The sequence below is a fragment of the Hippocampus comes genome, unplaced genomic scaffold (genome assembly GCF_001891065.2).
Source record: "Hippocampus comes isolate QL1 unplaced genomic scaffold, H_comes_QL1_v1.1 scaffold7, whole genome shotgun sequence".
NCBI classification, from domain to species: domain Eukaryota; kingdom Metazoa; phylum Chordata; class Actinopteri; order Syngnathiformes; family Syngnathidae; genus Hippocampus; species Hippocampus comes.
This window is the reverse complement of record NW_017842060.1, coordinates 3,791,873-3,804,289: the sequence shown is the minus strand read 5'-3', so window position 1 is coordinate 3,804,289 and position 12,417 is coordinate 3,791,873. Positions and strand designations below refer to the sequence as shown.

General features: G+C 43.3%; 1 protein-coding gene across 4 annotated transcripts in view; it reads right to left on the bottom strand.

The window, feature by feature from the left end:
- Window positions 1-12,417, bottom strand: part of inpp4b (inositol polyphosphate-4-phosphatase type II B) — a 143,816-nt gene that overhangs the window by 32,480 nt on the left and 98,919 nt on the right. For all 4 annotated transcript variants that reach the window (XM_019861946.1, XM_019861950.1, XM_019861947.1 and 1 more), the window contains exons 7-9: window positions 9,833-9,899; window positions 6,926-7,073; window positions 2,680-2,810 (exon numbers count right to left, since the gene is read on the bottom strand). In XM_019861946.1, coding sequence (XP_019717505.1) covers window positions 2,680-2,810; window positions 6,926-7,073; window positions 9,833-9,899 — 346 coding nt within the window. The remainder of the gene's footprint in view (window positions 1-2,679; window positions 2,811-6,925; window positions 7,074-9,832; window positions 9,900-12,417) is intronic.

The following is a 12,417-nucleotide window of genomic DNA, read 5'->3' as shown; positions in this document are numbered from 1 at the left end:
GAATTAAATAATCACATGACCTCAGATCACACGTCGACGCTGTTTCATTTCAAGACAGTATTAAATTCATTCAGTGTTTGATAACTGATGGTTCTTCAAAGCATAAAAATGGTTCATGAAAATAAGCAACAAAAGTGCGACAAGGAAGCCTGAAAAAAAAAAAATCTGAGTGATGATCATGATTACTAAAAAACTAAAAGGTAAAAATGAAATAAAATAAAATAACAATTCCCCCATTAATGTGACCTTTAACCTGTGCAGCTCAATTGAATAAATCCCGTTTTACACAAAGTCAAAACAACTGAGATGATGAGTTTGCAAAAGTGTGTACACCCTCTTATATCTGTGCTTCCCCCCACTGTTAAAAGTGCCTCTGATTAACTCAAATAAACTTCAGATGTTCTAGGAGGCTTTTTTTGTGACATAAAAAAAACAACGTTATTTATTTTTAAAAAAAAAAAAACAAACAAAAAAACATTATTTATTTATTTGTTTTGCTTTCTAGAAGAAGGCCAAATGTTTTGTTCTCACACTGACTGGGATCTGAAATTGTCCATACTTTCCTCTACCTTGACGTCGGCCCCAATTCCAGCTGACTAACCCATTTTCGACGTGTTTGTTCACTTTTTTTTAATCACGGTCTCATTTTTTTCCAGGAACAAAAACCTTGCATTTGAACCGAGCTATGTACACTTGATAGATCTACCGGACTGGACATAAAAATTGTAAAAAATACAAAACAGAGGTGTCACTTGAACAGTTCTTTTTTTTGTTTCCCCGCGGCACTAATCATCATCTTGCCTCTACTGTCGTTGTCGTGTTGACTCCACTTTGCATGTAATCACATTAGCTATCAATAATTAATGAGCAGCAGCTCGCCCACACGAGTTGTCTAGCAACGCGCAAGCAATCGTCGCATTCGCTTCGCGGCGGACTAGATCACAACGCAGAGGCTTTGCCGCCTACCTCGGGAAAAATGTGGGCCACAAATGCGACCTCTGTCAAGACATACTGAAGAACATGGCCGCAATGCCCCAGGGCATACATTAGAAGTCTTCGTTGCTCATCAATAGAGGAATGAAAGAAGAAAATAACCGCAGTGCAATGTAATAAGTCATTAAGGAGAACGAGAGTGGAATAAAAGTCATTGGTATTCATGCCCACTAAAACATGAGTTGATTTTGCTTGTTTTGCTTTGGAGGGTGTGCAGACATGAGAGGGTGTCGCTTTGTTTTTATGACTTAATTGAGCCACTGAGAACTGGTGTGGGATGACTCTAGTCTAACTCTTTTCCAATTTTGTTGTATAGTTCATCAGCGCAACACTGGGCCAACATCCCCGGAATTGCGCTTCGGAGCTTGAATGAAGGCTCAGATAGTAAGGAGAGCTTTAGCTTGGCTGCCAGTGAATCTGCATGTGAGTAATTTTATATATGGGAGTAATTTGTCATCTGTCATTAAATTCTTGATCGACTTGAGGGATGTTTGCTATATTAATCACTAAAAATTACCACCAGATGTAATTGCAGAGATTGCAAAAATGTCAAAGCTTTCTGCATAAAATAGAAAAATGGCAAGAGAAAACAAAATGACTGCAGTGGAGTATTGTCCATACAGTACGCAGTCTCGTCTCAGGCATGAATAGTGCGCACACAAATTATTTTGTCACGTGAAATCAGAGGCAGTTGTTGCAGGAGCGTTTTTGGGCTTTTAGAAAGTCAAACGCAGAATTTTCTTCTTGCTTTCCACAAAGAGAAAAAAAATGACAATGAAAGACGCATCCCTTTTAAAAAAACATTTCAGCTAAAGCGGGCAAAAAAGAGCGTCGTTATGGAAACAGGCCGACAAACGCCGATCACACACAATCGCCATAATCCATCGAGTGACGCGTCAACTGTCCTCTGGACATTTTCTGATGCTGCTGATGCGATTAACTGATGAACCGACTCCAACTAAAAGAACCAAAACTAAACCTACTCCAGAAATGAAGCCAATCAAAGAAACGAGACTAACATAAACTAACTAAAACCAAAGAACTACAAAGTAACAACCAAAGGAACCGAACCAAGTGAAACTAAACGAGAGGAACTGAAACTAAAAGTAAACTAACCAAAGGAGTCAAACCAACCAAAGAAACTAAACCCAGGTGTTTTCACATTGGTTGTTTTAGCGACACACTTGGGGCGGTGATCGTAGGAGATGACAAGAGAATCTTGTTGACATTACGAGGACATGCGAGGTTTTCATCAGAGAGCATCATCAAAGCCTGCGCATCGGAAGCGTCACCTTTGCTACTCAGAACGGATGAATTCCAGAGACGGAAAGGAACATTTCAAAACCGGTTAATTAATAAGCTCCGCAGGGGCCCTTGGTGAGCGTAGTACTCTTGCCTGTAAACTGCTGGAGCCGCGGAGGAGGAGGAGCACCGTTGCATTTCAATGCGGGCGAACAGATTTCCAAGGACAAATGACGATAAGAGCAGCGAAAGTTAATTTACATACACCGGAGAAAATCTCGTACAAAGGCATCGGAGGAAGCCGGCTTGTGAGGAGCCAAGGACAGGCCACGCATTTCGTTTGCCTTTGAAATGATTTGCGCTCGGTGGCCTTTGTGCCCATGAATGAGTGCGCGTGTTTGATGCAAAACAAAAACAAAACAAAAAGATACAAGTCACTCTCACCGGTGATCTTTTCCATTTCAGCCAGGGTCTCCTGGTAGGAGCTGATGATGCCGCTGTATCGCGTTATCACCTCCTTCCGTAAGTTGTCCCAGTGTGGAGAGAGTTCACCCAGCTCCTTCAGATCCTGCACCCTGCAGATAAACACACATTAGCAAGGAACCCGGCGCGGTTATTCTCTGTTGGTGTTCTTTGTCTGGGTAATCCTCACACAGAACCTGAAAAAAAAAAAAAGAAAAAAAAAAACAAGAAAGTGGAACGCACCACAAAAGTGGAGTGCCAGCAAACCTTTCAGCAAAAAAATGGGTCTAAAACTCCAACTTTATTTTGGACGTCATATAACCAGAATATGTTTGACAGTTTTTAATTTCTGGATCTGCAGCTAATGCAGACGTCCTTCACATCATATACAGCAAGGGTGTCAAACTCATTTTTGTCACTTGGAGGGCCATTATGAATTTTACATACTAAACGCACAACAAATTGATGACTAACCAGTTTCAAAAACAGAAGTCAGGAAAAATGACTGTTAATATGGATTACATATGACAGTTTGAAATTTTGGTTCAGACTTTAGCAAGCATCATGGAACTTGACATGCTTGATTTGCTTTCGCGGGCCACATCAAATGATGTGATGGGCCAGATTTGGCCCCCGGGCCTTGACTTTGACACCAGTGATATACAGTATAATGTTATCATGAGAGTGAATTTCTATCCTGCCTTCCGTGCAAACCGAAACCAACTAGAGAAACTATCAAACCAAAGAAACTAGGCCAAACAAAGAAGCGATACCAAACAAAACGAACTGCCCCCTGGCTCCCCCCCCACCCCAAAAAAAAACCTAGATCAATGAAAACTAAACCATCCAAGACACGAAACACACTAAAGAAAGCAGACCAACCAAAACCCAAACAAAACCAAATAAATAAATAAATAAAAACAACTAAGGAAAGTACACAACCGAATGAACTAAACCAAAGAATCCAACCAAAATTAAACCTAACTAAGGAATAAAACCAACTAAATTACATGACCTACAACGAAAAATAATAAAGCAACTCATCCAAACAGAAAAAAAAAAACTTAAGCAAAAATAAAACGAGAACCTTAACCCTGAGACCAACCCAACTAAACTAACCAAAGAAACTAGACAACGCAAAACCTAAACAGACAAAAGAAACCCAATAAAGCCAAATGAAAAGCAGAACCCCCCCCCCATTTCAAAAGTGTATCTTATTTCTATTGACATAATATTTACAGGCAGAAGGCACTACTTGATGTCCACTTCATATTATCCGCTGTGCAGGGGGCGGGGGGGGCTTTTCCGGAAAAAATAAACTCAACAGTTGCTCAGCAAAGCAGTCCAAAGCTATTTTGCATTCTAAAAGTGTTAATTGGAGGTAACCTATCAAATAAAAGAGAGACATCTGGCTCAGGGTGATCAGGCCGAGGGATGGTGGCGAGTGAGGCGGGTTATCAGTCTCTTTAATCAAACTGCGATTGTCTGAGGAGGGTCAAGGTGCACGCAGATGAACAATATGCACATTAGAAAGCTGACATGAGCAATCGCATCCGCTGTTGGATGTCGTTTATTAAGTAGACGATCGAGTTTTGGTCAGAAGTTTAGAACAATTTCAGGCTGCCGCTACAGCTTTTGCTTTTATTCAAAACACATTTTTTGGGGTTGATTTATTGATTTATTACATATGTCAGAGTGTTGCTTGAAATGACCTGACCTGGTGCAGCAAGTTTTCAAATTGTCCGCACCAAAAAGTTGAGTTGAGGAAAGCTTTGCCAATCAGCCAATGGGCTTTTGTTGCTCATTCCATCCTTCTCAAAAATCGGTGATGATAATCTACTGTAGGGATCCCTAAACAGACTCCTATAGCTTTTTATTTATGATATGAAACGTCTGATGAAGGTCACTTGGCCGTAACGGTGCTGTAAATTTTGCGCAGGGTGTCGCGGAGAGCCGCGGGCTGCTGTGCAGCCGCCTTTATTTCAGGCTGTGTTATTGCGCTGGCTCAATTTTAATCACGTCGGGGGCTTTGTGTGCCTGCTCAATAAATCCTGTCCAAAACGAAACGTGAAATACTGGACACACTTTCTAAAACAAACAAACAAACAAAAAAAATCTAAACCAACCACAGAAACCAAACAAACTAAACACGCGAAACCAACCCGATACACCATACCAACCAAAGGTACCCAACCAAACTAAAGCTACGAAACTTAAACAACCTCTGACGCGAAACCAACCAAAACTAAACCCTTCACACAAGCGAAGTAAAACTAAACCAACCATGCGAACTAAAACAAGCAAAGAAAAGAATCCAACCAACGTAAATGAACCAAAACCCAATAAACTAAACAAAATGAAAACTAAACCAAACGAAAAACAAAACCAAGCAAAAAGAAATCACGCACAGATATTGCACCAACCAAAACAAACAAACCAAAACTACACAAATCACAGAACCTAAACATGCCAAAGAAACGAACCCAACCAAGGCAAACCAACCAAAAAAATTTGAAAAATGACACAAACCGAAACCACCCATAGAACTTAAACCAACCAAACTAAACCAACCAGCCAAACAAAACCAACAATAGCCAACAACAGAATATTTCCGCAAAGATGGAAATAAGGCAAACCGTTGTGCTCTTGACATGCATTACCACTGCTTGTTTCTTAATAAGCAGCCAAAACATATTTATTGACTTATTTGTTCCTATTACGAGGGAGCTTTCAAAGCCGGCGTACGCTAAGACGGGAGACAAATGATGTATGGCGGTCATGCTTCGGTACACCCTGCTGTGCTTGCATGTGCTGCGTTACGTTGATAAGGAGGGACTAATAAATATTAAATGATCAACTCTAAATGTAGCATAAATGATCTGCGCAGGGAGCAAATCATACTTAATCACTCTTCATTGCTGACAAAAAAATAATTGCAAGTCCTGCTCAAAACGGGATCGCATTAGTATGACTAAACAGACGCATTCATTTATTTTAGTACGTTATTCGTTTTGGTGAAAGACGGCATGGAATTAAAGCGATGATGAGGTGCCAATAATAGCAGGATGCTTGATGGGAATTAAGTCCAGCAGTATATTTTATGCAAATTGCTTTGTATAACATGGCCGCAAACGCGCCACACATGGCTGACACACCCCAAAATGTGATTCCATAGCAGTCTGCACAAAAGTGGCCAACATAGCACTTCAACATGGGCTGACAAACTCCGACAACACGAACACCTCCACCACCTACGTCACAAACATGGGCGACATGCTGCGAGCGGCACGTGCCTAAAAAATAGCCGACATGCTACACATTCCTCCATAAACATGGCCGACACCGCAACGCACTAAATCAGAGGCGTCCAAAGTTTTTTTTCCTCTCAGGGCTGCATACAGAAAAACAGAAGACTGTTTAGGGCCCCTTTGGAATTCTTCATTGATATTAAAAACGGTGAAGCAAAGCAATTTCATATTGTTTATAAATCGTACTGATTTAAAAAAAAACAACAACAACAAAAAACAGGTACATCACAGCTTTCTGTTCAGTAGTGATAAGCAAATTTTGGGGTGCACAACACGGTCATTGGTGACATGTTACATATTGACGCCGACAATGGGGTGCACAACACGGTCATTGGTGACATGTTACAACATATTGACGCCGACATACTAAAACACAATCCCAAAACATGTCTGCCACAATTCGACACCCTCCTCAAATATGGCCGACAAACTGCAACTTACACCTCAAACATGGCCGACGTGCTTTGCTGAAAAAAAACCATCCTGTATTGTACCGCTAAGCTGCACCATTCTGCTACGATCTACAACATATTCTGTTCTAGTATTTTAGCATTGCGCTATGAAAATGAATACTTGTGATAATAATGGCGCTCGAGTGAATTCTAAAGACGCTTGGAAACACAACGGCAGATGTGTGCATGATTACGGCTTTGTCCTCGCGACAATCGACGATGTGTGCGCCGTTGCAGCGCGCGTGCGCGTGTCCTTGAGATTGCATTCCAAATCAACCACGGCCCTCTTCTGTCACCATTATCAACCACATGTCTGTCTGTATCACATTTTTCATCTTTCTTGTTATGACACGAGCAGAAGGAACTGACCGGAAACATTGCACGTGTGTGTATTCAAGCTTTCTTCTGGCTCACCAGCTTGCGAGCAATAAGAGAAGACGTTGTGGCCATGTGACATCACCATCTTACCTGCTCATGTCCTCTTGCATGTAGAGCGAGAGCAGCTGCTTGGGGATGCTGAAGGACAACGTGCACTCCTCCATTTGCTCGCGCACCAGCATCCATTTGCTGTCCGCTGTCTGGAATCTGTACACTTTGCATACCGGGTTGGTGAACACTGTGGAGAAGGGGGCATAAAAATAAGGGGAGAATTAGATGGAGGGTGGGTGGGGGACTGCTTGCACACTAAATGGAATGATTGACATATTGGCGGAGCAAAAACTAGCAAGCGGGATCATCATTTTGACTTGTGACTGCACAATGGAAAAAAACATTGCGTTGTTTGCCAAAGTAGAACTAGAGAGTCGTAACCCGTCGTTAAAAAAGCGGCCACCAGAGAGCCCCCCAATGACCAGTGATGGGACATCACTTCCCCAAACCAAAATGACGACGACGAGAAAAACAAGAGAGCGAAAACAACGAGCAACGGGGGGAAAAAAAAAACGTAGCAAGATCGGGAACGTCTGGAAAATTGCACATGAACAATGGCTTGAGCAAGGCGAATTATCCCACAGTCGGTTATCGGCAGGAGAGTCCGACAGGTGCACGGCTGAAGCGGAACGCCCACCGCTCAGCTTGAACTAAAAACAGACAGCGCATGACAGGAAATGACGAGCTTGAGACATAATCAACTAACCAGTGACAGAAATGGTTGCCATTTGGGACTACCGCGTGGCAAAACTCCCAAATTAGTGCTACTGCATCTAATAAAGTAACGTGACTTAAGATTTAAAAAAAAAAAAAAAACACACCCACACACAAAGCACTGCTGGCACACTAAATCCTTCAAAGTCGAATTGAGAACGAAGGAAAAAAAAAAAAATCAATTTGATGATCAATAGCGGTGTCTTCCGCAGATAAGAAGCCTTTCATCTTCTACTTCTGGAGTCAGCAAAGAAAAACATTGTCCTCACTTTTGCTTTTGCCATTTTAATTACATATTTATTGTGCAACAGTCGAGTCCTTTTGAAACCGCAAACCTCCCGAATTCTTCCCCATTAAGCCAATTCCCATTCCCGCGCGTCTCCCGCGCTGAGCGGCTCAAAAAATGTGGCGAGTGTTGACGGCGTGGAGGCGCGCTAATACCCTTATCTGCTCGCTAGCAGCAGTAGGAGAGGAAGCGGCGCGCCTCGAAACGCTGTTTACCGCCACTTTTTGCGTCCCGGCGCTGCAGTCAAGACAGCGAGTCAGTCAATAAGTCGGCCACTGTGAAATGCGGCGCTGACGACTCGGAGGCATTGAAACACGCACGGCCGCCCTCGGAGGGAGGGACGCCGCTTTAAGCCGCTCCCTGACAAAATAGCTTCCCAACTGACTGAAATGAAGCCGATTCTCCCCTGCAATTTTCAGCTTTGCGAGTTGAAAATGGCATTCGACTACTTTGCACACTGCGATTTGAATTTGAGTCATTGTTCAACTCTGTTTGGCCAATTACAAGTGATTGACTCAACCAGCAAATTAGTTATTATTCATTGGACAATCAATACACGTCAATCGTTATATACGGCAGCAAGGATCGTCTTTTGCACTGCTTGACTCAGCCTCTGCGCATAAATCTTTGATTATTTTTCATTGTTCTTAACATCCCTCTTGATCAAAGTGTCTCCATGTTGCTATTAATTCAATTAGCGTACAGGTGGCCTTTCAAAGCCCTTCAAGCAATTGGCCTTGGGTCCAACCTCGCCACTTTCATCATTTACTATTCCATTAAATGGCTGTTTTGGGCCAGAACTGACATTTAGCGAATCACGGAAGCTGCTCCATCAGCGGTGAGGAAGTGAAATAAAAGAGGTGAGAACTCCTTAAGGTCGCGACCCCCTGCTGGGTCAAAATTTCAAGGTCCGTTGTCATGGTGTTGCTGTGCCAACACGCCCCCCCCCACTCCATGCCCCAGCTGCACATGCATGGCAAAATGCAATATGTGTGATGCAATTCAGTCCTCCACTTTTATTACCTTTCAACTTGAGCATGAAGAGAGCAAGCGCGGGAGAGAGGGGTGTGTGTGTGTGTGTGTGTGTGTGTGTGTGTGTGTGTGTGTGTGTGTGTGTGTGTGGTGCACGCGCTTGTTCTACCAAAGTCATTTTCTGAAGAGGTGTGAGGAAGAGAAACTGCGGTGCGGCAACAACTGGGTGAAGTTCAAGAGTTTATCTGCTCCTCTGTCGGACCTTCAAGTGTTGCTCGCTACATGACGCTAACTCATTTGACGACTGTCCGTCAATGCGTTGGTTGTTCAATCCACATGCCACTCAAAAATGTGCGGTACCACTGATTGGTCAGTCAAACCGCTCACCCACTGGTCAGTCAGCATGTCACTTAATATGCAGCGTCACTGACTGATGTCTTGTCAAAACTCTGGCTGAACCTTTGACTGTTCCGTCGCTAGCTTTACTCTCCATTGGTCAGTCTATAGTACTGAATTGACATGAATGTCCGTCACTAGCCATCTACATATCATCAGACACCAGTACGATTGATTGGTTGGTTCCATGAAATAATCAGTGGAACAGTGTCCCGTAAAATGTCATCAACGAGAATCCGAACAAGGAGTGCCAGCGATGGCAAATGTCGTCAATTACACTTTTTGGCTGGGAAAAGTCTAGGAAAACTCTGGTTTGATCATGAAGCGAATTTACAAGTGATGACATGTGATGACACACATATACGCATGCACACATACATGCGTGGCAAAATGCACACACACCACTACATCCTACTACCACTACTAAATAGTGTGCAAATAGTTTATAAAGTCTGACACTCAGGGGTACTCTTTTTGACAATGGCTAGCATTGAAAGAGTAAAAGAGCAAAATGTTTATTGCTTTCAGCAGTAAATGTATATTTATCAAAGTCTAAGGATGTGAATAGACACAAGTACCTGGTCCTGTCAGGAGGTGGTCTCTGTCGACGCAGCTGTGGGACGCAGACTCGCACACTATGGGACACTGCGAAGACCACAAAAAAAAAAAAAAAAGAAAACGACTAACATGAACATGTTTTATTTCCCAAAAAAACAACACACAGAAAAATCCTGGTGGTTGATGTCCAGCCTCACACAGAAGCATCCAGCAGAGTCCTTGCAGTGCAATCACCGAAGCCGCCCGCTGAGGCCTCGCTGATTGCACTGTGCCGCGGATGTTCATTGCGGAGACTGGAGCAATGATCAACTCCCCATTGTCACTGCCCACTTCACTTGAAATGACGAGGGGCCTTTTCACACTGCACTTAGCAACACTCCGTTGATGGAGCCATTTATTGCATATGTGCCGTGAGGGCGCCATGTCAGACCGCACAAGCTGGCCAATTGCCGCGACACGACGTGCCCTCAAGCTGAAAAGCGTTCGACTCCCGAGCGGCATTTCAGTAGCGCCAGAAAGGCACATCCAAAACGGCGACTGCACACCGCGCCAACAATTTGACAATTCAAAATTCCTCGTGAGCACTAAACTGTGCATCGCCAAGTGTCGCTTCAGTCATACGACAATGAGAACGCCCAGTTCTCATCTGACTTTGGAAAAGTTTGGGGGCCACAATTAGTACCCCTGTACTAGAGTGTCTCTCAGGCCCAACGCTCACAATTTGCAATCCAAACGCATCAAATGCTATCCCTACCTGCCTTGACAGGGGGCGTTATGTTTGTGGTGCTCACATAGAGGGCCGATGCATTCAGTCTGGTCTCCTCTTCACACAAATCGTGACGCGGCCGTTTTCCTTGCCGCATGACTCATTGAACAAGGCGAGACAGGCAAAGCTGTCACAGGAAAAGAAGCAAAATGTCGGCGAGGGCCTCGTCGATCAGCGGCAACGGTCAGATACGCGCTACAGCGCTTGTGGCGTGCGATAACGCAGAGCGACATTTTAGCGGCAAAAGGTCTCGGAAAAGGATTGAGTGGAGGAGAGGAAAGGCCCGGGGGAGGGGGGGGCACGGCTGTAAAAGACCCCCCCCCCACCTCAATAGTTGTCAGCATGTGTTTCATGGGCTCGTGATCAAAAGGTGATCAGAGGCTCGCTCTTGTTTTTTTTTTTTTTTTTAAATGAGGTCACACATATAGTATATTCATGAGGGACACACACGTACATGTCTCTCCCTTCATCTTCTGCAGTGGGAACAACACACACAGGAGAAATACGCAAACTCACATTGACCTACTCTTAAGGTGACTCTTTCTCAGTCATTTAAAAAAAAAAAAAAAAGCTTCCAGTGGTAATTTGGTACATATGATTTCAGTCTACATTTTAAAAATTCAGCGGTACCTCTACTTACGGAATGAATTGGCTCTGGAAGAAATTTCACAACTACAACATTTTGTCGAGGAGAGATGCGTTTTCCATGTAAATGCCCTAATCCCTTCCATGCCCCCCAAAATTCACACATAAATGTTTTATGAAGCATAAACATAGGTAACAATTATTTGTTACAATTAGATTATTGCACAAAAAAATGACATTTGTGCATAATGTAAAAAACAAAGACTAGAGTAAAGAATAAAAATGATGGTCATTGAACCTCTAACTGTCCTCAACGGTTTTTGCCCTCTTTAGTTCATGTTCCCTCGCAAAAGTGGTTTTTGCCTGGCGTTTTGTAAAGAACTGATCCAAGGCCGTTTGCTTTTGTCGGCTTTTAACAATCCTTCGAAAATGTCCAAGGCAGGCATCAGCATGGTGAGCGATTGCCCGACTGGTAAACACTTTTTCTGGGTGATTCACATTTACTTAAAACTATTGGAACGCCTCATGGCCCGAGGGGGAAATGACGAGGACACTGCTTTGACACATATCGATCTAGCGACACACATAGACACATACGCTAGATCTCCCTCTTAGCCAATGGGATGCCAGGAAGATGCTCGGTAATAGCCAATGGCAGAGCAGCTCCAAGTATGTTGCGTTCAGGAAACTCTGAGCTGCGGGTAGCAGTTCAGACTCTATTTTTATCTTTCGCATCTTGAAATTTGTTTCGTAAGAAGCGGCAACGTTTTCCTGTTGAGGCGTTTTGTAACTTGAAAATTTCGTATGAAGAGACGTTCGGAAGTAGAGGTACTGTACCAGTGTAACTGGACTCTGTTAAAAAACAGGTTCTATTTCAGCTTTTTCATGGTGAATCTTTTAATGAGCTGATCGGCTGGAACAAATAGGCAGAGATTTTGCATTTAAGGCAAAATTTCTGACCAATGGGATTGGAAATTAGGAAAAATGTTGATCAATTATATCGGGCCGGTCAAACACTTACTCCCGACCTCTCTTTTTTGTTTTGATGAACTCCCCCTACATTGTTTGCGTTCTTTTGCCGCAACGTATGCAGTATAGGCAGACATGGACACACACCACACGAACCCAATTTACGACGTGTCCTTCCTTTCATGTTTTGCGACGAAACAAATACAAGGAGAAATGAGCAGCGACAACACACATATGCACAAGCCCGTGCTACATGCTAACACCAATTCTTCGTCATATCGCCCC